We start from the raw sequence: 25919 nt of genomic DNA on the forward strand, positions 1-25919 counted from the left end.
TAAATATCATGAGAACCTTGCCAAGCTAATCTGAACCCTCTTCTGCCAAGTATGTCTTTCAGCTCTCCATTAACCATTCACCATCCTTCCTACTTCCCAACTCTTCCACCCCTAGTCGGACTAGCAAACTTTTATTCTCTCTCTAAAATTCAACTACATGTCATCTCATTCAGAAAACCTACCCTATCCATTCCCTTCCTCTAGAAAATAAACATTCCTTCCTTCTAACTTTGTACCCTGTATTAGTTAGGGTTCCCTCCATGGCCTCTACATCTGCTCTTGTCTCCAGGTTCCTGCACTGTTTGAGTCCCTGTCCTGGCTTCCTTCAATGATGAACAGAAAGGATACGGCAGATAACCCCTTTTTTTCCTCCCCAACTTGCTTTTGGTCATGGTGTTTCATCACAACACTAGGAACCATAATTAGGACAATGCATTAAAGAGAGAGAGAATAAAAGAACTCTTATAGAAATGGAACAACCTGAGGATCTAAGTTTGATCCTGGGAACCCATATGGAAGAAGGAGTGAATGAATTCCCACAAAGAATCCTCAAGCCGCCACATGCATGCAAGTACAGAATTTCCCCTAAGAACTGCCACAGTAATTCAGTCGTATAAGTTTTAAAAAACAAAAAAACACACCTGGCATAGCGGTGAACAACTATGGTCCTAGCACTCAGGGAGACAGAGGCAGACAGTGAGGCCAGCCTGATCTACAAAGAGAGTCCAGGACACAGAAAAACACAGGCTACACAGAAAAACCCTGCTGGAAAAAAAAAAATCACTAAGACAAGAAATGTATGTTGTTTAAAGTCACTAAATTTGTGGTTAGTTTATTAGAATTCCTAAAAGCAACAATAAGCAAATAAGTAAAAGAACTTCAGTGTTCAAGTGAAAGCAAACTCTTGAAAAGCAGTGTTCAAGTGACGACATCAAACTTACCTTCCAAGAGGGAATGATCTCGAACAGCTTCCGCAGCTAATACCGACTTCCCACAGCCTGCCATTCCATAGATGGTAACCCACCCTGGTTCACCATTCAGTTTCCACAGCTTCTGCTGAATTGCATTAACCAGCTTCTTCCTAGTAACAAAAATAACTGGCCTCTGTGGGACTCCACCTTCACACAGCACTGTCCTTACTGAAATCCAAAACAAGTATGAATGAACAAAACTTTGAGATGCCTACTTTTGAGAATCCTCCCATCAAACCCAAACAAGCAAGGCTGAGGTCTTAGCCTCAAATTTTTCAAAACAAAATTCAAAATATTACTAGACTATGAACTTCACCCTTCCAGTGTCTCAGAACACAAAGAGTAAGCATATATTCTTTAAAATCACTCCCCACAACGGAAGTCTCCAGCTATTCCTGCCTTACAGCCACTATTATTCCTTGACCCTCTAGCCTCTTTTGTCTTATGTTAAATTATGGGAAGAACTAAGGGTGGCTGAAGTTGCTTAGTATGTGCAAGGTCATGGATTTGATTCCCAAGAACCATGAAAAAGAAAACAGAGAAGACATGATGGCAACAAAATGGCTCAACAGGTAAAGGAGGCTGTCAAGTCTGATGACCAAGTTGTCCCCTGTAAGCTGTCCTCTGAACTCCACATGTGCACCATAGCACACACTATAAATGGGCGTGCTTAAAAAAAAAAAAAAAAAAAAAACAACATTAAGACTGGGAAGAATGTAAAGGGAACAATGTTTATGGAATTCCTTTCAAAAATCTAGGTTTCTGGGCTGGAGAGATGGCTTAGTGTTAAGAGCCCTAACTGTGCTTCTAGAGGACCTGGGTTCATTCCCAGATAGGAGCTCACAACTGCCTGTAACTCTAGTTCCAGTTGATCCAATGCCCTCTTCTGGGCTCTGAGGACACCAGACATATACATGGCGCACAGGCATACTCACAGGTAAAACATGCAGACACATAAAATGCAAGGTATTTTTTAAAGAATGTAAATTTCTGAAGATTCCTTTCCTGTCCTAGAACCTCTATATAAACAACAAATAAAAATAATGAAGGCCCTACAAGTGTTCTTATTAACTCTAAAGTTTAGGGTACACAGGCTAATACCTCAGCATTAAGTAGCTCACAGGACAAGAAGAAAATGTATTAACATGGACACAAATAAATATTTAAATTTGAACTTAAAATATTTTTGCACACGCATCCTTCCATGACCTGAAATACACTCTCCAGCCGTTTAACTACAATCAGACGTGCAAGCACTGCAGCCATGAGTGTGACAATAAGACACTGGGTATCAGGGATACAAACCAAACGAGGTTATTCCACCGTCTGTGTCTTTGCCACTGGAAGAAGAAACAAGAGGAAGGCCACTGTGAAGAAGCGCAGCAAGGTCTTTATATCCCTCATGTAGCAGAGCATTGTAGAATGAAATGTAGGCACAGTTATCTTTATTAAGTATCATTTTAATTAAAGTAGCTGCTCGCTGAGATTGAGTGGCCTGAAAAATATCAGATAGTGCAAGAACAGAGCAGTGAATATGTTTGCAACACAAGTTAGCAGAGGCTGGGGCACATTCTGAAAGTATTCAAAAATGTTAAGGAAGCACAGTGCCTCAGGAGGCTTTACCTGGATTTTCACTTTTTCCTCCTCTCCTACTGTTAAAACGCCATTACTGATCATATGGTCCATGATGTAGGATGTTTTGATGTCCTTTTCCAGAGCTTCTCTATGTTGAAGCAAACAGTTCCGGGCCTTTGCATCCATTGTCGTTCAGGTTTTTTTCTCTCTTTGCTGTCAAGCATGAGCTACAGGCATAGCACCAAGATACTTGTCATCACAAGAAACATGATGTGTAACTTCAATGGTAATTAAGAAATATAAGGAAAACAAGATTTTTTATTTTTTTAAATAGGGTTTATATATAAAAAAATGGAACATTACATAGACATTTAAAATTATTTGGCACATATCTTTATATGTACATACAATATCTGACAAAAAAAAAAGATGTTTCTGACACTGCTGATTTGAAAAATATAAAGCCCCAAATAACACAAAATGTGTTGTATCACATAAATGTATAAGAACATGCTTAAAAGTTCGTTCCTCCAAGTGTTTGGGAGACTATGTAGCAAGACTTTGGCTTTCTTTCTTTATAATTTATAAAGTGTTATCATTTTTTTGAATGCACATTGTCATTTTTTATAGTAAAAATTCTTCCTTTTCTTAGGTTGAGGTTCTGTAAGAGTTATCACACTTAAGTCCTAATGTTTTGACTTGTCTTCCCTTATCCAACCAAAAACCAAGTAGCATTGCTGATACCGAGTTCTCAAAGTAGATGTCAGCCCCAGATGTTCATTAGTAAGCACATACTCTTACCACCAGAAATCCCCGCTGATGTCATTTCTTGAACCAAGGTAATAAACAAAAAAATAACATTCTCCACAGATAGTTTCACTTCCTAGTAACTTCCCTATAACATAACGAAAGTTATTCCATGGGTACAAAGTCTGGTTCTGAATGCTTGCAAGTTCGAAACTGATAGAACTCCATCCAATGGAGTAAAGTGTGACTATCTTAAATAGGCTTAATCCTTCCTTCAATATGTGGGGGAGGGAGGGGCGCCAGGGCTTGAACCTACTGTCGTGTTATGCATGGCAGACAATCTACCTACTGCTGCATAATCCGGGCCCTCATGCATACTGTGCCCCTCCTGAGACTAGAGAACATTAACTCATATCCCTGAAGAAATTTACAATCTACTAAAATGAAAAGGGGGATAATCAGAATGTGACTGTCCAAAATGCAAAACCAGAGACAGGCACAGAGTAATTTAGAGATCACAGAAGGGTATCATTCAACTTCAAAAGAAAAAAAAATCCAATTTTTTTACAAAGTCATCATATGTAGCACCTGCGAACATAAAGGAGGCATTTTTTTGTGGGCGTCAAAGTTTACAAAATGCCCAGGACTGGAATGAAACTAACTGAAGAAGAAAAAAAATCAAACAAGCAAACAAGAAAAGAAAGAAAGAAATGATCAGAGACAATACTATCATTTTTAATGTTAATGTTTTTAGTCTCCTAAAGGTTTCTCAACTGGCAGTTGTGAAATCCATTCTGACAAAAAAAGAATTTTTAGCTTATGTCTAATAATGAACGAAAAACACTCTTTGGCAACTAAGTTCAAATTTTCTATAGCCTTATTAAACTCACATATATAAATCTTAAACAACTTTTTTCAAACTTCGCACACACTGAAAAACTATGGGCAAATCCCCAGTGCCACACCTCTGTCCACATCAAAAGAGAAAGTCAAACTCCTCGGAGATACAGACCACAAAATAAAGGCAAACAGGAAATACAGTAATAGTGGTCCATTTCCTCCTTAGATAATTTCTCTTCCTGGTTACAGGGGCAGGATGAATACCAAATATCCCCTAATCTTCAGCCCCTGGGAGCTACAAAGAACTTGCAAAGAACCTGCCCGGAGAGGGCAGGGGAGAGCGAGAGGGAGGCGGTAAACTTACCCAAGCCTTTGCACCGGAGTTGTGCTGGGAAGGGCGGCCCAGGGAGGGTCAGAAGCTGATAATCGATCGCCCGAAGGCAGCCCGGCCTTGACCGGATCCCGGCGACCCCGCGCCCCGGGCAGGTCCTGACCGCAGGTGGCTCACCTGGGTATGGGCCGCTCGGGGCGCAGGAGGATGCAGGACCTGCGAACGGCGTCGAGGGGCGGTCGCCGCGGTGGGCTGACCGCACGGGGCTTGCAGCAGGGATGGGTGCCTGGACCTGGGGCACAAAAGCACAACCACTCCTGCCGCCGCTCTCCCCTCCGGCGGGAGCTGCCCGGGCGGCAAGTGGACGGCGCTCGGAACGCTGGGGCGACGGTGTCAGATCGGCTCCCGTCGCTGACGGGCGCACGCCTCTCGCGGCCGACCCCTCCTCTCCCACCCCTCTGCGCTCCGCGAGAGCCGTCCGGTCCGCTCGCCGCCTCCCGGGCTCCGCTTCAGGACCGCGGAGCACTCAAACGCCGCGGGGCCCGCCCAGTCCAGGCAGCGCGCGCACGCGCACGCGAGTCAACATTCGCGGAGGGCCCGCCGCCGCGCGCGCGCCCCGCCCGGCCCGTGCCCGCGCGAGCCCTGCGAGGACCGTCCGCGCACGCGCCGCGGGGAGGGGCCAAGCCGCGGGCGCGCGCGCAGCTGACGTGGCGCTCTGGGCCCCGCCCCGCTCGGCCCGGCGGCCCGCGCGCGCCCGCGGGTTTGAGTTTCGTTCCCTACCCTCCGCTTCGCCGCGGAACCCGGAGGCGGGGCGAGCCGCTCGCGGGCGGAGCATGGCCTGGGAGGGGGCGAGGCCTCCCGAAGCAGCGGTGCGGCCACGTCCCACGGTCCCCCTCTTCCCCGGGAAGCCGCCCCGGCTGGGAGATCCTCAGGGCTGCGGACATGTCCGAGGTGAAGAGCCGGAAGAAGCCGGGGCCCAAGGGGCCTGCCGCCGAGCCCGAGAAGCGGAGCGACGGCGGGAAGAACCTCGAGGCGCGGGGCGGCGCGGGCTGGGCGGACCCCCGCACGGGGCTCAGCCTGCTGTCGCTGGCCACCAGCCTGGGCCTGGCCTGGTAAGTGCGCGATGCCTCCGGCCGTGGGTCGGGCCTCGCGCGGACGCCTCGTACCTCGAGCCATCCCCCTCTGCTTGAATGCGCTCACTGAGCTCTGTTCTAGTAGCATGCCCCTGTCGCTGCCCGCTGAAGCCTGGGCATGAGTCACCCAAGAAGCGCCTACTCCGCGTCACAAGTTTGCACATAGCTAAAAAACCGCTACTTCCCGTCCACTTTGCAGCGATGAGGCTGCCCCAGCAAATGCTAAGGAGGCTTTCTGCTATTTAGAGCTGTGTGCCTACATTAAAACTGTAGTCCTTTTTTAAGACTGGTTTTTGCTTATGTGTGTGAGTGTGTCTGTGTGTATGTGCACGTGCGCAAGGATCCCACAAGAGCATGTCAGAATCCCAGGAGCTGGAGTTACAAATGGTTGCAAGCCAACCAGACATGCATGCTCTTAACAACTAAGCCATCTCTCCAACCAATCTTATTCCTAAATTACAAGTTGATCTGTATGTAACACTCTAAAGAATAGAGGCTTTCACTTAAGACTAAACATTCATAGTTTTGTTGCTGTTGTTTTGGTTTTTCAAGACAGGTTTTCTCTGTGTAGCCCTGGCTGTCCTGAAACTCACACTGTAGACCAGGCTGGCCTCAAACTCAGGAATGCGCCTGCCTCTGCCTCCTGAGTGCTGGGGTTAAAGGCATGCGCCACCACAGCCGGGCTATATACATTTATTTTTACATTTTATTTTATTTGCAGTAGTGGGGATCAAACTGAAGACCCTGCTTTTGCTAGGCACCACCGCCTTGCTCAACATTCATAGTTTTGAAGTCAAGCATGTATTGATAATATATTAGTGTAATATGAAGTAATCTTAAAGTAAGATCAATTTTATTTTCTCCCATGATTCTTAGGAATAACCTCTCTCATCTTCATAACAAGCCTGATATGTTAATAGGTTTTTTTCACCGTTGATAAATTATTTAGTAAGAGAGCTAGTCGGATTCAGAAGAGACTCTGGATATCCTCTAGGCTAGAACATTTTTGATGCTAGTACATTTTCATTTTAGTTTACTGATAACACCCCAAGTCCTGGGGCTTTGAAGGCTGGGTGGTTGGTTTGGTTTTTTGCGACAGGCTCTTAGGTAGCTTAGGTTTGGCTGGAACTTACTTTGTTGCTGAACATGACATTGAACCCCTGATCCTCTTGCCTCCACCTCCCAATCGCTAGGATTACAGGCGTTTGCCACCATACCCTGCTTGACTACTGTTTTGTTTTACGTTAATAAAACTTGTAAAAGTGAAATGTGGATCGTTAATCTCTTTTAAAATAACTTTACTTAATGATGGTATTGGTGTTTGTGGAATATATTAATTTTGATCTAAAAAGAATAAATGTGTTGGGTTTGCTGTTTTAAATAAACTGCTCACACCTTAAAATGCATGACCTTTTTTAGGTAAATGGGGCATGGTACACTTTGTATTGGGAAAGAATATTGCTGAGTTATTAATGTTGGTTCTCTGTAGGGTAGTATTTCTCAGACTGGATCAAAACTCCCACAGGTGTCATATAGCAGGTATCCTGCATATCAGATATTTATGTTATGATTCATAACAGTAGCAGAGTTGCAACAAAAACAGTTTTATGGGTGGGGGTCACCACAACATGAGGAACTGATTTAAAGGGTCACAACATTAAGAACACTGAGAACCATTGCTCTAGGGCTTAATACAAGTGGTTTTAGTTGCTAAATTTATTAATGTAGTTCCCATTAATTAGACAAAGCATCATAATTCATGAAGTAAACTATATCACAAATGTTGAGCTTTTCAGTAATTCAATTAGAGTTCACAAAAGGTTCAACTGAGCTAGCAAGATGGCTCATCTGGGAAAAGCACTTGCCCTGGAAAGCCAAAGGACAGCCTGAATCCCATCCCCTGCACCCACACAGTGGAAGAAGAGAATTGGGCCCCAGAAGTTGTCCTGACCTCCATACATGCGCAGTGGGACACCTGTGACCCCACACACAAATAAAAATAGCAGTAAGGTAGAGAGCAATCGAGAAAGGCAGCCAACTCCAGCCTCTGACGCACACATATACACACAAACAAGCTTCAGAGGGAAACTAAAAGAATAAATCTTGAAAAGTCATACTTCATCTCAGGGATTTAGTCTTCCAGAATAGAAAGACAAAGCATGTTACAACAAGTAGAAAGGTTTTAGTATAAGCTGAGTTTTGTCTCTGCAAAATGATTTTTTTAGTGCCAAATCGAAATTATAAAAAACTAGAGCGTAGCTCAGTGGCAAGGCACTTGCTAATGTGCTTGAGGCCTTGCATTCTGTCCCAACAATACTCAAGAAATAAAAAATGAAGTTCATATTTTTAATGGGTGAAGCCTGTAATTGTTACTAAAACTATTGCTGGTTAGTTGTTCTTGGGAAGTATGTTAGCCCTAGAATGGAATATATATATATACTTTAGTTGCTGTTTGTAACAAAATATTTATGGTAAATTGGGGACAAGCTTTACTCTAGCAAGATATTTGCAAGCATTTCTCAAATATTTCTTATCTCATAAAATTGCTAATGGCACACTAGAATTATAATAGTCATTGATCTCTTTACATAACACACAGGAAGCCGGGTGCAGTGGTGCACGCCTGTAATCCCAGCACTCTGGGAGGCAGAGGCAGGCAGATCTCTGAGTTTGAGGCCAGCCTGGTCTACAAAGCGAGTCCAGGATAGCCAAGGTTTTTTTGTTTTTTGAGACAGGGTTTCTCTGTGTAGCCTTGGCTGTCCTGGACTTGTTTTGTTAGACTAGGTTGGCCTTGAACTCAATCCATTTGCCCCTGCCTTCCAAAGGCATGCGCCACCATGCCTGGCTCAAATCTTTATTAATACTATACTTAGTCTGTTCTGTTAGCTAAAATAAGTATATCATTGTAAACAGCTCTTCCACCTCATACTTTGTATGATTAAGCTGGGTAGGGGGTAAAGGCCAAACCGTTCCACTGATGATAGTATGTCTTCAGAAACCATTTAATGTTTGGAAGCTTGTTTGGAAAGTACAAAGTATTAACAGACCTAAAAATGTATTATGTATCATGTCTTCTTTCTGCTAAAGTCTGAATTAATTTTCTTACGTAGTTTCTATTGCCATGACAAAGGCAACTTATAACAGCATTTAATTGAGGGCTTATAGTTGCAGAGGGTTGGTCCGTGATCATCATGGAGGGGAGCACAAAGGCAGGCAGGCAGGCATGGTACTGGAGCAGTAGTAGAGTGCTTAGATCTGATCCACGCATAAGCTGCAGAGAGAGAATGTGCTAACTGGGAAGTGCCAGGGGATTTTGAAACCTTCCTAATGCTGCAACCCTTCAATACAGGTCCTCCTGTGTGGTGACCCCCAACCATAAAATTATCTCATTACTACTTCATAACTATAATTTTGCTATGTTGTTTTTGGTTTTGGTTGGTTGGTTGTTTTGTTTTTGTTTTTCAAGACAGGGTTTCTCTGTGTCGTCCTGGCTGTCCTGGAACTCGCTCTGAAGACAAGGCTGGTCTCAAACTCTTAGAGCTCTGCCTGCCTCTGCCTCCTGAATGGTGGGATTAAAGGCTTGCACCACTACTACCTGGCATAATGTTGCTGCTATTATGTATCGTAATTAAATATTTTTTGGAGATAAAAGTTTGCCAAAGGCATTGTTACCCGTAGTTTGAGAACCACTGCTCTTGGTGATGTTCTATGTGCTTTTATAAATATGAACCTGTTTTATTTCTCCAAAAACCCTTTGAGATATTGTCATACCTACTTTCTAAATGAGGGAACAAATAGCAAAGATAAATTGTTTAATCCAAGGTGGTTGCTTAGATGGCTCATAAATTGCAGAGCCAAAATAGTCTGACAACCTAACCTGGGTGATAGTTGCCTTCCCTCAGTATTAATCCAAAATAAGATCAATTTCTGAAGCCAGGCATAGTGGCACACACCTTTAATTCCTGCACTCAGAGCAAAGACAGGCAGATCTCTGTGAGCTTGAGGCTAGCCTAGTCTGCATAGTAAGTTCCAGGACAGCCAGGGCTACATAATGAGACACTATCTTGAAAAAAAAAAAATTCTAGGAATAAAGGGCTGGAGAGATAGATGGCTTAGTGGTTAAGATTGAATTTTAGCCATATAGTATAGGATAACCATACTACAATTCACAGACCCAAAGAAGATAGGTAACAAGGAGGCCACAAGAGAGGATGCTTAACTCCCTCTCAGAAGGGGAAATAGAATAGACAGCAGAAGTTGTTGAAGAGAAGGAACAGGGTAAGAGAGGGAGCATGGAGAGAAGTGAGGGCTGATATCAGACCTGGGGAGAGTGGGAGCTGGGGGCAGGGCAGGAAGACAGAGGACTTGCAGAGAGAAGAGAAACCTTGGGCGGGGACTTCTCTATGACAAGCTGGAGACCTACGACTGAGTAGTCTCCTGGGACATTATGAGGGTGACTTCTGGTAGTAGGGGTCATAGACACTGAGGAGGCCACCCTCTAACTAAACAGGACTCCTAGTGGAGGGAGAGGAACACCAACCCACCCTCCACCAAAACTATAACCCAAAACTTGCCCTGCCTGCAAGATGTACAGGGACAAAAATAAAGCAGAGATTGAGGGACTGTCCAACCAATGACTGGCCCAACCTGAGACTCACCCCATGGGAGACAGCCTTCCCTGACATGATTAACGATACTCTACTATGTTTGCAGATAGGAGCCTAGCATAGCTGACCTCTGAGTTGCTCCACCCAGCAGATGATGGAAACAGAAGCAGAGACTTACAGCCAAACATTGGGCAGAGTTCAGGTAGTCTTGTAGAAGAGTGGGGGAATAGAAGGACCCAGGGGTGACAGGAGCTCCACAAGAAGACCAACATATCCAGTTAGCCAGGGCCCAGGGTGAGGCCTATGGAGACTGAAGCACCAACTAAGGACCATGCATGGACTGTACCTAGGCCCCCTTCACAAATGTAGCTAATGGGCAGCTTGGTCATCATATAGGTCCGCTGACAAGAGGAACAGGGGCAGACTCTGACATGGACTCTGTTGACTACTTTTAAATCAGTTTCCGCTGGTGGGGCTACCTCACCAGGGAAAGAGGATGCACGCCATCCTGATGCAACTTGATATGTTCAGGTAGGGTGTGCAGTGTGGGGGGCTCCTCTTCCCTGAAGAGTAGGGGAGGGAGTATTGAGAAAACCAGGAGGGAGGTGGAACAGGGCAGGACTAGGACCAGGATGTAAAATGAATAAATGAAAATTTTAATTTTAATTAAAAAAAAACTGTTCTTGCAGAAGATGCAGGTTCTATTCCCAGCACCAACATAATGACTCACAACTCTCTATAACATGTGAACCCCACTTCTGGCCTCCTCTTATACTAGGCTCACATATATGTACATATACATACATAGATGTAGTTAAACATGCAAACACAAAAAAACAAATAGAATCTTAAAATTAATTTTAAATATTCTGGAAATACAGGATCCCCTAGGCCTAAATTGGTCCTTTCTTCTGTTAGAAGCTATACCCCTTAGTAGAGTCCAAGTTCAGGTCCTTGGCAACGTCGTCTAAACAGGAAGACTGGAATTTGCTCCTGTCAGAATATGCCTCTCATTCATTAAACAGGGTGAAACACCTTGGACATAAATCTGATGCTAATTTAAGAACATGATTCTTCAGGACTCAGGCAGCCCTCTCTGGTATACTTTCGTGATTTCTAGAAAATAAATCATTATCCTCCTTAATTTCAAATTAGTTAATATTTATGAAATATATACAGGTGGAAAATAAAATGCATTATAAACCCATCAGAACTGTGTAGACTGCATTGTTTGTTTGTTTTCCATCACTGGCACTAAGACGGCTGCATGCTGTTCTCTTCTTGTATCTATGACCTGCTTGTAGCAAGGGTGATGCTTACTTTGGTGAAAAGCTAACCTAAAGGAGAAGGGGGGAAAGACAAAATATCAAAGGGATTTCCACTAACCTGACATTGCTTAATGCTTGAATTTGAAGAAAAATATACCAGTAGATAATATTAAAATGTCTAATAAAATCTAAAGCCCTCAGTGTGCTCACTCTCTTATCTGTCTGTCTACGTATGTGTGTGTCTGTTTGTGTCTGTGTGTGAGTCTCTGGACATCGTTGCTGGGAACTGAACTTGGGTCTTAGGTTTTCTGGAATAGCAGCAAGGGCTTTTAATAATTGAGCCATCTCTCCAGGCTCAGTAAAGTATTTTTATAATGGATCAACTTTTACTAAAAGTCTTCTATATAGTAAAATTTTTATTCTGAATAAATTTGCTCCTCTGTAGGATAAATTTATGAGAATAAACTTCATAAAATAGCTATGCAATAACAGATGATAAAACCAGTCATAGAAATTAACTCATTTTTATGGGTGATAAGCCTATTCAATGCAAGAGGAAAAAAACTGTAAATTCATAAGACAAAAGCAGTTATGGGGATGTAGCTCAGTAGTGGAGTACTCACTCAGCATGCCTCAGGTTTTAGGTTTTTCCCAGCAATAACAAAAAAGATTTAAAAAGTGGGGAGAAGAAAATTTGTCTAATCATCACCTATCTTTAAATATTATGAAAATAATGTTTTTAACATGAGTTTTATTTAAAAGTTAATATACAAAAAAAAGATGTTGAGCTCTACTAATTCTATAACCTGGGGTTATAAGTGTCTCCTATGGTAGCTGTTAACCTGTATCATCAAAAGATCCTTATTTCACCCAACACTGAAAATACTTGTTTAGCAGAAGTGTCTGTTTTAGCTTTACAGTCTTACAGGCGTTAGCCCAGTGAGACCATTGTAAGTTCAAAACACAAGTCAGCTGCACTCAGACACATGCCTCTGTGGAGCCTTGGAGTCTTTTGTCTTTCACTTGGAAAGTATTATAAATATGATCAGTAAGTGAACCTCAGCTTGGCTGCCTACTCAGATTCACTGGGAAGCTGTTAGAATAGCCAATATTCAAGCCATCCCCATCACTAATTAAATAAGAATCTTGGTAAATGGGGACCCAGACATGGGTGTATTAAACTGTCTGGTGATTGATTCCAGTATGTAAGGAATATGTAATCACTAATATAGATCCTATGACTTCAGCCCTTCTCATGATTCTGCCCTATTGCTTCTTGATGACTCAGTGTACAAAATGTGTGACATAATTCCTGAGCCAGAGAATTGAGATAAAGTAGATGAGCAAAATGATAATAGACCTAAGGGATTTCCTCTGCTTAGTCATTTCAAATGTACAAAAATGTGTTCGTTTATTGTTTCAAAGATTAGGATAAGTGTCTGACTAACTGGATCAATAAAGCATCTTAAAGATTGGGATAGCTTTATTTTTTTAATGTGTGTGACTGTTTTCCCTGCATGTATGTGCATGAGTACATTGCCAGTGGAGGCAAGAAGAGGGCATCATATCCCCTGAAACTGGAGTTACAGGCAGTTGTGAGCTGCTATGAGGGTGTTCAGAATAAAGCCTGTGTTCTCTAGAAGAGCAGCCTACGGAGTTGGGGAGGTAGTACATACCCTTAATCTTAGCACCCAGGAAGCAGAGTTGGGCAAATCTCTGAGTTTGAGGCCAGCCTAGTCTACAGAGTAAGTTCTAGGATGATCAGGGCTACACAGAGAAACCCTGTCTCAAGCCAACAAACAAACAACAAACAAAAAAAAAGAGCAGCCTAGTGCTCCTAACCACTGAGCCATCTCTCTAGTGCAAGGATAGCTTTTTTTCTTCTTCTACACTTTGCTATTTACCAGATGAAGAGAGTGTTCCAATTTTGTTTGCTTATGTACTGGGATCAAACTTGATGTCTTTGACATGTCAGGTAAGCACCCTTCCTACCACTGAGCTATACCCTCAGCACTAATTTTACTTTGTGTGTGAGTGTGCATGTGGGTGCATGTGCTTGTATATGGGGCCAGACATCAACCTCTGTCACCTCAGGAACTAGCAATCTTGTTTTTTTGAGACAGGGTCTCATGCTAAGATCCTGATCTCACTTACCTGAGGAGGCTGACTGACCAGCTAACCTAGGAATCCTCTTGCCTCTGCTTCCCCAGCTCCGAGATCACACGTGTACCCAGCCCAGCTTTTCATGTGGATACCAGGGTCATACTCAAGTCCTCATGCTTACATAGCATGCACTTTATACCTGGGCCATCTCCCTTCGCCCTAAGCCCTCACTTTAGAATGACATCTGCTGTGTGGATACCTATGAGCATATTGTTGAATGTAATTAATACAGAGTTTTTACGCTCTTCTTTGTGTACATATTCTATCACTTTGACAATGGCTCTCTTGTATTTCTATGTCTTCATAACTTTTTTGAGACAGAGTCTCATGTAGCCTCAGTTGGCCTGTAAGCCTTCAGCTCACTGTGTAATGGAGGATGACCTTGAACCTGTGGTCACCCTGGCTCCGCCTTCCTGAGTTATACAATTACAGGTATGCATGCCCTAGTCTGGACAACAGTCTGGGGACAATAGCTTAGTGGTGCTGGGGACTGAACTACTGGCCTGTATCCTCAGAAGAGATCAAAGTTTTTATTCCAGATAGTTCAACCCTGGCTTCTTCCACAGTACTTCTTTTTCATGCATCTTTAAGAGACGCCACTCTGCCTCCCTCCCTGAGCTATGAGCCTGAAGAGAGGCAGTGTTGACTCATCTTCAAGATAGTTAATGCAGTTCCTCCCACACAATAGCCACCTGATGTCATCTAACAAATACTGCAGCCACCATGCAAGGGTGATGTGAGTGACAGTCATTATTTATTCTTTTCCAGGCTTCTATTTCAACAATCAGAAAAGTTTGTGAAGCTGGAAAACCAATACCGGTTACTGCAAATAGAAAGCAGCGACTTTCAAGGACTACAGAGTAAAATCAGTTTAATTTCAAATAAGGTAATTCATTAATTAACCTGTGTGGGGAGATGCTCCCCTCTTCCCTACTACCAGTCTCCTACTTCTGGTCAAAGCTTTCTCTGCATTTAAACTATTACTGTCTTAAATCCTAAATTGGCTTCCTGGTTCTTTTCTCCCTGTAATCCAACTTAGTTCCTAGAGAGGACTGCAGGTATGGTGGCTCCAGCTGGGCATGATAATATACACCTTTAATAACAGCACTCTGTAGATTGAGGCAGGCAAATCTCTATGAGTTCAAGGCTGGCCTGGTCCTTATATCAAGATCCAGATCAGCTAAACAAAACAAGAAACAAACAAAAGTTATCTTTGATCTTTAGTTATAAAATTATAATGTAGACCAGCAAAATGGCTCAGTGGGTAAAAGCTCTTGTTGCCAAAACTGATGTACTCAGCTCCATCCAGTGAACCAATGAACTTCTAATTGTGGTGTGGCTACATGCGTGTATTAAAGTGATTTAGACATTTCAGAGTGGTCTTTTTTAACTAGTTATGTTACACATGTGTCATCTATCACCTGTATATCACACTGTTTCACCTATTGCAAAGACCATCATTAGATGGTCCCAGAAAGTATTGTCATACTGCATTCCCTCAAGGGTTTTCTACATCTCCATTGTTTCACATAGCGCATCAGTATAGCATCTTCCGTGAGCATCAAGAAACGTGTCCCCAGGAGAGATGGCCCAGTGCATCGTTAAGAGCACTGCATGCCCTACCAGAGAACCCAGGTTCAGTTCCCAGCACCCACATATGTCTCACAACCGTCCATAACTCCAGCTCCAGGGGATCCCATGCCTTGTTCTGATGTCTGCAACACTGCGTAACATGTGGTACACATACATACATGGAGGCAAAACACTCATACACCTAACATTTAAAAATTTTAAATGTCAAAAAAAAGTGTTTTCTTTAAGCTCTTGCTTTTGAGACAAAAACAACCACAACAAAAATATAAGACATGATCTTTTCCTGGAAGGAATGTGGAGCTTTCAGCTCTTTTCTGTTCAGAGACAGATTTCAGTCACTTTAAGCTTTCCCCCCAACTCTCCTGACTTCATATCTCTCCTCTAAACATTCATTGTGCCCTGTGTTGAGTCCACCATTACACTAATGTCACCAGTCTGGGTATTTTAGTTATTAATTTTTTTTTGTCTCCCATACTCCCCTTTAGAGCAACACTGCATCTTTTCTCTCTATTTCTCTAATACCTAAAAATGAAAGTAGCTCATAGAGGGTGAGCAAGAGCTCTTATCAGGGCCCTAAAATGTCTAATACAGAAGATCTGATGCAGTGTCTGCTCCATCAAGTTGATATTTTATAATCAGCATCTGATACAAGGTCTGGCGAAAACTGAACACTTGAGGAACTGCCTTCGGCAACTAAGAGTAGGCACCGACAGTTGGGGCAAGGCCCTGCACTTGTCTTTTCTAGTTAGGAATCATCGGGTTTTCTAACGGTGTCCCATGATGCGCTTAGCAGTTTTAAAAACTTAGTCTGTAAGAAGTGTGTAAGGCGACGTACAGAGGATGTGAATACTAGGTAGTACTTCTGGAGTGCTTGGCTTGGTTACTGAAGTGTGGGTCAGGACTCCACCTGACCACACATGCTTCCATGTGTCTCCCCTTGTCAGAGTGCCTGCAACTGGCTGCTAAAGGGCAGAACTGTGTCATTTCAGTGTTCTGTCTCAGGACAGTGCTGCATACATTTGATAGCTTAATAATCACTTCAGTGGAGGGGCTAGAGAGATGGCTCAGAGGTGAAGAACATTGGCTGTTCTTCCAAAGGTCCTGAGTTCAATTCCTAGCAACCACATGGTTGCTAGGAATTCCTCACAACCATCTATAGTGAGATCTGGTGCCCTCTTCTGGTGTTCTGTATAAATAATAAATAAATCTAAAAATAAAATAAAATAAAAAATAATCACTTCTAGGGCTTTCTGTAATCTCTAAAGCCTTTATCCATGTGAGGTTAGAGACTAGCTAAATCCATGGCATGGCCCTTCCAAATATCCCAGGCCCGTTCTAAGAGATCTAGAGGCTTATCATGACCTGCAAATAAACGCATTGTCATTTGACATGACTACTCACAACTATTTTTATAAAAGTTCATTTTTGTATTTTTACAATCCAATTATAGTTCTTTCTCAGCAAGAGGTTAATAAAATAATAATTCAGCCAGAAACTTCCAAAATCATAGGATTTGGGAAGGTTTCAAATTTTACATTGTTGCAGTATCCTAAAAGCCACTGTAATGAAAAAAGAAACTACCATATACTTCAAAAAATTTTAACATCATTTCTTTTGACTATGCCCTCATGTAAGAGGTATGTTATGTAACCGGGATTATGAGTTCAGGAATACATTTTCCTAACATAAGGCTATTTTATGAAAGTTATTTAAACTATTAATAATGACTGTTTCTTTCAATGTGATTCTAATATACTTAGATATTTTAGGTATCTTCAGAATTTGAACCTTGTATATATTATGCTCCTGATTGCTAAAGCTATGTTTCTCTAATATGAAAATAATTAAGTAGCTCGGGGGTTGTTTTGTGTTGTGAATGCAGCTTGCGTCTACTGAAAGTGTCCTGCAGGAAGCTACATCATCCATGTCTTTGATGACCCAGTTTGAACAGGAAGTATCTGGCCTCCAAAGATCCATTCGTGACATTGAGAATAGTGAAGAGATGCTCACACAAAAGATGCAAAACCTTAATGAGAAATTCCAGAACATTACAGTCTTCTGGGAGAGAACACTGGCAGAAATGAGTGATAATACAGCCATTTTTAAATCAGAAGCAAAGCATGTACATTCTCAAGTTACCATGGAAATTAATTCAGCTGAGCAAGAAATAAAATTGCTCACTGAACGACTGAAAGATTTAGAAGACAGCACACTACGGAACATCAGAACAGTGAGCAGGCAGGAAGAGGAAGATCTTCTGCGAGTAGAGGCTCAGCTTGGCTCTGCTACAAGAGCAGTCGAGAAGCTAGAGGAAGAGCAGCACACACTCCTAGCCAGGGATGAAGATCTCACTAGTAAACTTTCCAACTACGAGCCCAAAGTTGAAGAGTGCAAGGCACACTTGCCAGCTATAGAAAATGCAATCCACTCTGTTCTCAGGGTCTCTCAGGATCTCATAGGGACAGAAAAGAAAATGGAAGACCTGACTATGCAAATGTTTAACATAGAAGATGATATGCTGAAGGCAGTGTCTGAAATCATGGAGATGCAGAAGGCTCTTGAGGGAATTCAGTATGACAACAGCATATTAAAGATGCAGAATGAACTGGTGGCTCTAAAAGGAAAAGTCCACGATTTCATAGCCTATTCGAGTGCAAGAGAAAAGGGGACTCTAGGAAAATATAGCCTAGAAAATAAGGGAACTGATGGCTCTTAAATTTACTCACATCTGATGGGCTGTATTATTAAGTGGAACTCAGTCAGGTCTACATGCTTTTATTGTTTTGCTGTGCCTCACTTTACTCAAGAATAAGTGGAGTATGCATATAATCAAACTTTTATCTCTTTAAGCTCTAAAACTTCATAGGAAGTTCTTAGGAATTGTATGTAAAATAAAAGGTAATGCCTGCAGAAGAACCTGGGCCTCTTCTGTGAGGTAACGCCATGTTCTGAAAACTATGGTGCCTGAGAAGTATTTTCCTTTTTGCAAAGGTTCTAAACTGTGTTGCAATTACTTAGAAGAAGTTTAAAATATGAGCAAATATGTTCTTGTTTTGTCCTCATCAATGGCCTTTTCTAGTAACTGGTTATGCTCTGAAGTATGAGCTTACAGAGTAGCTTTGTTACCTGGACTTCTATTTCTCAAGTTTGAACTGTGTGACACTAGAGTTTACTAAATACAAATAATAGATGCCTAAAATAAAAATATGCCAATAGGCCTGTTTTAAAGATAAAAACAACATAAATTGTGGTGATTATTACATATTTATATCATTGTTTTATTTTATTTTTTTAAATATGGCTGGAACTAGGTGTGGTGGTGCATGCCTTTAATACCAGCACTGCAGAGGCCAAGGCAAGCAGATCTCTAAGTTCAAGGTCACCCTGATCTACATAGTGAGACTGTCTTGAAAAAGAAAGAAGAAAGAAATAGGGCTAGGAGATAGCTCAGCAAGGGAAGTGCATGTGCTTGCTGTGAAAGCATGAGGTCCTGAGTGTGATACACACAGTGACTTAAAAAGCTGGCTCTAGTACCACCAGCACTGGAAGACAGAGACAGAATGCAAATATTGCATGAGAAAACCATTAAATATGTGTGTCTATGTATTCCTGTACTAAGAAATTTGCCCTGGAGCACTGTTTGTTCTTGCAGAGGACTTGGGTTTGATTCCCAGCACCCACATGATGGCTCACAGCCACCTGTAACTCAGCTTCCAGGATATCGGCACACTTTTCTGACTTCTGTAGGCACTAGGCATGGCACGAGTGTGGTACACTAACATATATACAGGCAAAACACTCGTGCATAAAATAAATGGTGCATAAAATAAATGTTTTTAATTTCCTACTTATCAAAATTGTCATTGGAGAGATCTAGATCTATTTAATAAGCTTCCTTTGTTTCTGTTTTGTTTGAGACAGGGTCTCAGTGTGTAGCCCGGGTCAGTCTTAACTCACCATCTTCCTGCTTCTGCATTTTGGGTAACAGGGATTACAGACCTATGTAATGGCACAGAGCTTCATTTTATTGTGTTTTACAGAAATAGACAAACATTCTAACACACACTTTTGTATTCTGTAATTGATAATAAAATTTATATTGGTTAGCTTATAGAGAGTACTGTTCATTTATTAAACAGTTTCAGCAAACATAAAGCAGCTTTACAGTCAGGCATGGTGGTACATGTCTGTAACTCCAGGTTGAAGCAGCAAGAGTCTAGGTTCATGGCCAAGTGAGGTTACCTAGCAGGAGACTAACAACAGAAGTTTTGTAAAATGAGGGGCTGAAGAGAGAGTTAAGAGTGCATGCTGGAGCCAGACATGGTGGCCCATACCTCCAGCACTTGGGAGGCAGAGGCAGCTGGATCTCTGTGATGCCAGCCTGCTCTACAAAGCAAGTCCAGCACAGCCAAGGCTACACAGAGAAACCCTGTCGGGGAAAAAAAAAAAAAAAGAGTACATGCTCTTGTAGAGAATCAGAGTTAGTTCCCAGCACCCACACAAGCTTGTTTACAATCACCTGTAAAATGCCAACTCTAAGGGATTCTGTGCCGTCTTTTGGCCTTGCTGAACGGCTGGACTCACATGCACAAACCCACACACAGATACAAACACATATACATCCCGTTCCACCATGGCAGCCATCTTGCAGTAAGACAAAGGGAAAAAGGAAGGGCACTCTCTAGGCCTTTTAAGAAGCATGGAGTTATTCCTTTGGCCACATACCTGCGAATGTACAAAAAGGGTGATATCATAGACATCAAGGGAATGGGAATGGGCAAAACCAGAAAAGTCTACAGTGCTACCCAGTGTGCTGTGGCATCATTGTGAACAAGCAGGTTAGAGGCAAGATCCTCATGAAGAGAACCACCATGCACATTGAGCACATGAAACTCTCTAGGAGCAGGGACAGCTTCTTGAAGCATGTGAGGGGAAACGACCACAAGAAGAAGGCTGAAGAAAGGTACCTGGGTTCAGCTGAAGTGCCACCCTGCGCCCCCCAGAGAAACGCTGAGCTGCTGGAGCCCATTCCATACAAGTTCATGGCCTGATGCACAAAAAATAAAGAACCTCACCTGTAAAAAAAAATAATAATAATACACATAATACTAAAAAATAAACAAATGTTAACATGAGTTTCACAAAACAGGCACCTAATCATTTTTAAGCTTTTTAGGTGTGAACTTTTAAAATATATTTATAGCAATAGGTACATCACAGGCTAGAGAGTAGCTCTATAGTTAAGACCACTTATTGTTCTCAAAGAGGACCTGAGTTGGTTCCCAGCACCCACATTGTGGCTCACAACCATCCATAACTCTAGTTCCAGGGGATCTGATCTCTTCAGGCATCAAGGCACACACACACACACACACACACACACATATATATATATATATATATATATATATATATATATATATATGACAGAGTTTTTCTGTGTAGCCTTGGCTGTCCTGGACTCACTTTGTAGACCAGGCTGGCCTCAAACTCACAGAAATCCACCTGCCTCTGCCTCCCGAGTGCTGGCATTACTGGTGTGTGCCACCACAACTGGCTAAATTTTTAAATAAAATTTTACTAGACCTGTCCCACTCCAGAGCTGATGACCACCAACCTGCAACCCCCGATATAGCCTGCTACTTACACCCTGGAACATCAGAAATCTGTCAGTAGAACTTGCCTGTGACTCTGCTGTCAGTAGGTTTCTTGAGAATCAAAAAGGCTACATGTATAATTCAGCTATAGGTGAATTATACCATAAATAAGCTAGGTGAATTATATCATAAATAAGCTAAACTATAAGTTCTATAAATCTGCTAACTGTGCTCAAAAATCCTTTGGGGTTTGAGCATAAGAAGGAATCAGTAAATGTAGAGGGATGGATCCTAGTATTTGAGAAACTGAGGAAAGAGAATCAGGAATTCAAGGGTACATGTATGTGACCTGGGCTACATAATGAGCTCCAGGCTAGGCTCAGAGCTGATCTCACTCAGCTACAGAGTGAGACCCTCCAACAAAGTTTCAGGGAAGCAGATTGGCCCACAGATCATTTCCTGAAACTGAGCTGCTGTGCTTGTAGATACAAACCTGTTAAAAGTTCCAGGAGCGGGGCTGGGAGACAGCTCAGCTGGCGGAGTGTTGGTGAGCATTCCTCAAGCCCTGGCGGGGCTCTGTGCCCAGCACTGCGTAAACCAGGCCTGCTGGCACAAGGCTGCAATCTAAGGCTCCAGAGATGGAAGAAGAAGAGCATAAATTCAAGGTCATCCACAACTATAGAGAGAGCTCAAAATCAGCCTGGGCTACATGAGACTCTGCCTCTACCTACACCTGTGCATGCATATACACACACACACACATATACATACATAATATGGACTACTTGAGATTGTCTCTACATACACATATATACATACATACATACATACATACATACATACACACACACATACACACACACACAAATCAACAGTTTACTAGGAATGTAGCTCAGGAAGACCACCTGTCATGTACAAGGTCCTGAACTTGATCTCCAGCACTGAAAAGAAAGGGAAGGAGAGTGGAGGGAGAAAAAGGACTTCTTCATTTCTAGTCTGTTAGCACGTTGTATTGAGTTTCCATTCTTTACTCTTTACATTCATAATGAACCTCCTTCCAGACCACCAAGTGAAACAACACAGCTTCCTGGGACCTGCCTCCTAAGAATGAGCTCTAAGATGACTTCATTGAGAAATATAATTAAGTTGTGCTCACTCTACAGAAGTAGATACATTAGCAAATGACAGCCTAATGATAAAATAAACAGAAGCAAGCCTTTTGTTCCTCTCACCCATGGAAAGCTATTTCAGCAAATAAGTGCATTGCAAAATGTGATCCCTAAAAATGAAATATTTTGCAATTGCTACCAATTTCCTTACTGTTTGTAGCTACTAGTTAATGTCATTCTCCACATAGCCTTATCACAAGCTGACTTCTCTACCAGAAACACGTTCCTACTTCACCAATTATTGCTGTAGCATAAAGAGAAAAGTCCTCAAACATACACTGAAACCAAATGTGTGATGGAACTAAGAGGGGACTTGCTAGGTTCCATCAACCAGTCTGCCTCGTTTCAGCAGATCGTTGCAATGTTTCTGTTACAGTCCCTGCTCTTAAAAGCTGCACTCAAAATTCTGTTCTGGGGCCCAGGAACACAGATCAGTGGGTAAAGCTGAGAATTTGAGTTTGGATCCTTACCACTCATATAAAATTTGGGTGTAGAGGGGTGTAGATGGCTCAGTGGTTGAGTGCTTCCAGTGGACTCAGCCCCACATAGAGGCTCACAACTGCCTGATACCATTTCCAAGGTATCTGAGGCCCTCTTCCGGCTCATACGGCCTTCTGATCTATACGGTACACTCACACAGGTACATAATACAAACACATGTTAAAAAAATTTAATGTTTTCAAATATTGGGTATAGAGAACGTGCCTATAATTCCAGCTCTTGATGGCGACAGGATGAAGCCAGGAGCTCACTGGCCAGCCAGTCTAGTCAATCAGTGAGTTCCATGTTTATAGAGAGAGACCTGGACTTAAAAAGTAAGGTGGTGCCATGTGTGGTGGCACAGGCTTGTGATCCCAGCTCTCAGGAAGTAAAGGTAGATGGGTCTCTGTGAGTTCATGGCCACTGTGGTCTACATAGGACCTTTGAGGCTATAGTTACATAGTGAGACCCTGTCTCAAAAAATAAAAATAAAAAAAAGGGAGAGCAATAGTAGAGGTAACTTGAGCCAAACATTGACTTCTACACATATGCAATAAAGACACACACCATTAAAAAAGACCATTCTAAGTAAATTACATTTTTTCCTTAGATAAACTACATGTATGTTAGCCGAAACAATCTCAAAAAGGTAACTGAGTTAGCCAGTACAATCTAAGAATGATGACGAGCCATCAAAAACCCTGAAGAAATATATAGTTATTCTAGAAAAACAGCTGATGCCTGTAGGTTAAACTGTGGATCTTTATTTTATGAAAAATGCTTTCAGCCTTCATATCTTGTTTCTGTTCCATGACTTTTTTTTCTGAGTTTTAACTAGTTCCTTGACATCTGCTTCCAAAACAAAATAACAAACACCCCAGGAGCAGAGACTGCCCCAATCCTACTTACATATAATAGACATGGACAGTTGTTGAATCAAGCCGCTTCACTGTTAGTAGACAGCCACAGCACGTACAGGTCAGAGGTCAGCACTGAGGAGTCTGCTCTCTCCTTCCAGCAGGTGGGCCCAGGGAATGAACTCAGGTCATCAGCTTGGCAATAAGCACCTTTCCTCACTAAGCTTCTCACTAGCCCTGACAATTACCCTCTTTAAAGATTTTTTTTTAAAACATTAGTACCCCCCGAAAAATTAGCCAGCCATTTTTTAAAGATTTATTTATTATTTATAAGGCATTCTATGTCTGCATACCAGATCTCACTATAAATGGTTGTGAGCTACCATGTGGTTGCTGGGAACCGAACTCAGGACCTTTGGAAGAACAGCAAGTTTTCTTAACTTCTGAGCCATCTCTCCAGCCCAGATTTTTTTAATTGTATGTGCATGTGTGTTTATCTGTGTGAGTGTCTGCTACATCCATGCAGGTACTTATGGAGGCTGGGAGATGGTGTGGGATCCCCTGGAACCCCCTAATATGGGTGCTGAGAACTAAACTCGGATCCTCTAGTAGAGCAGCAAGCACTCAGCTACAGAGCCAACTACTCCAGCCTCCCAGTGTTATCTTAATAAAGCTTTGTTAAAATTAAAAAGCCTGCAATATCTTGATAAAACTTTTCTAATGATGAAGGGTCAGCAATGCTGATGGATGTGCAGTCTGGACTGCATGGAGAGACTAAAAATAGTATCTTTAAATCATTTTTTAAAAAGCTTGTGATGTAGCTGTGGCTCTGGGTCTATCTCCAACACCTCAAGAAAAAAAAAAGAAAGAAAGAAAGAAAAAGGCAGAAGTGATGGCTGTCATCTGTTGTCTAGCTATTCAGAAAGCTAAGACACAAACAGAAAGATCATTTGAGTCCAGAAGTTCAAGACCAGACTGGGCAAATAGCCAGACCTGTCTAAAAAAATAAAAAGTACAAAGACAAAGAAGTTATGTTCTCAGACCTAGATAATACCGAAGCGCATCTGGAGATTTCTTCTTCCCTCCTGTAGCTACAAGGAAAGCACAACTCCTGACTCCTTTAGCTCACTCTTGTTACTATATAAGGGACCAATGGTATAAGAACTATCAAGAAAACTGATTTCCAATAATGTTTTATGAAACATCCTGAGTATTTTTCTGATTCATTAACAATACACTTAAATTATTATAATCCTGTTTTCTAATGCCTTTTGTGGGTTTGTTTTTTTTTTTTTTTCAGTGCTGGGATTCAAAACCCAGAGCCCCCAGCCCGAGGCTCACTCTTTCAATGCTGTCTTCTACCTTATGCTTTCCCAAAGAGCAGTAAAATCATAAGGGGGTTAAAAAAACATGAAATTGAAAGTTAAATTTTCAATGTTAAGTTTTGACTAATGTAATAATCACTGTGGAATTGTATTTCCTTATAGTATCAGAAATGTGAAGCTCTCTTGGAACAACTGAAGGCTTCTCAGATAGTGGCTCATCTAAAGCTCCTGCAGGAAGAAATTCATGAGATGAAAGCATGGTCTAACAGGATAACTGAGAAACAGCATATATTGAATAACACATTAACAAACCTTTCTCACGACATTATAAAAGTAGACCAAGGTACAACCTCCATGGCCAAAGATGTGGGTCTCAAGATTACAAGTGTGAAAACAGATATACGGCGTATTTCTGGTTTGGAAACTGAAGTCTCCTCGTTAACAGATGCTGTGCAAGAACTGGAAAATAAAGTCAAAAAAGTGGACACAGCTACAGTAGAAAGTATAGGTGATCTTCTCTCGAGTAGCATTGACCGAACAGCTGTACTCCGCAAGACCGCAAGTGAGAACTCAAGGAGAATTGACTTAGTCACAAAGAGGCTTGCTGAGCTCCAGGATGATTTCGACAAGCACACGGATAGATTTTTAGGCTTAGAAAGTGACAGGGCTAAAGTCCTGAAGGCAGTGAGTTTCGCAAATGATCTAAAACCAAAGGTGTCTCACCTGAAGAAGGACTTCGCGCGTTTGGAGCCACTGGTAAATGACTTAACACTCCGCATCGGGAGGCTAGGTTCTGACTTGATTCAAAGAGAGAAAGAAATTGCGTTCCTAAAGGAAAAAATATCTAATTTAACAGTAGTCCAAGCTGAGATTAAGGACATTAAAGATGAGATAACCCGTATTTCAGATTAGTTTGATATTATTCAGATTAGAGATAACTTTTTAAAAATGAGATTGCTGTTGTGAATTGATTGATGAGAAATACTGATATTTTTGGAATAAATGCCATTTTGTGTTTGATGATATTTTGCTCTGTAATTTTTTTAATTTTTTTGATGTATGTGTGGGTGTGTGCCTGTGTGGGCCAGACTGAATTGGATCCCCTGGAGCTAGAGTTTCGAGCTATCTGATGTGGGAGCTGGGAACAGAACTTGGGTCCTCTGGATGAGTAGCAGGCAGTCCTAACTGCCGAGCAGTCTCTCCAACCTCCAGTAATAACTTGAAACAGATTGAACATTCAAACTTACAAAGTAATTATGGTGA

General features: G+C 42.0%; 2 protein-coding genes across 4 annotated transcripts in view; one reads left to right on the top strand and one right to left on the bottom strand.

Moving 5' to 3' along the window:
* The window catches only part of Apaf1 (apoptotic peptidase activating factor 1), an 81769-nt gene extending 76697 nt beyond the window's left edge, over positions 1–5072 (bottom strand). The window contains exons 1-4 of one of the 2 annotated variants that reach the window (XM_060377914.1): positions 4498–5068; positions 2595–2773; positions 2277–2466; positions 942–1139 (exon numbers count right to left, since the gene is read on the bottom strand). In XM_060377914.1, the coding sequence (XP_060233897.1) occupies positions 942–1139; positions 2277–2466; positions 2595–2732 (526 nt within the window). In that variant the 5' untranslated portion in view covers positions 2733–2773; positions 4498–5068. Of the gene's footprint in view, positions 1–941; positions 1140–2276; positions 2467–2594; positions 2774–4497 lie in introns of both variants that reach the window. The other variant, XM_060377915.1, reaches the window with a different exon arrangement.
* A 200-nt stretch (positions 5073–5272) lies between these two features.
* Ikbip (IKBKB interacting protein) lies at positions 5273–25681 on the top strand. Of its 2 annotated transcripts, none has more exons than XM_021626884.2 (3): positions 5273–5576; positions 14404–14521; positions 17111–19339. In XM_021626884.2, exons 1-3 carry the CDS (start codon positions 5407–5409, stop codon positions 17942–17944), a joined length of 1122 nt encoding a protein of 373 aa, XP_021482559.2. In that variant the 5' UTR covers positions 5273–5406; the 3' UTR covers positions 17945–19339. The 2 variants fall into 2 exon arrangements, with proteins under 2 accessions (XP_021482559.2, XP_060233899.1); XM_060377916.1 differs by lacking the exon at positions 17111–19339 and adding an exon at positions 24819–25681 and having other exon boundaries at positions 5275–5576.
* The last annotated feature ends 238 nt before the right edge of the window (positions 25682–25919 follow it).

Source organism: Meriones unguiculatus, chromosome 2, assembly GCF_030254825.1.
Source record: "Meriones unguiculatus strain TT.TT164.6M chromosome 2, Bangor_MerUng_6.1, whole genome shotgun sequence".
Lineage (NCBI taxonomy): Eukaryota > Metazoa > Chordata > Mammalia > Rodentia > Muridae > Meriones > Meriones unguiculatus.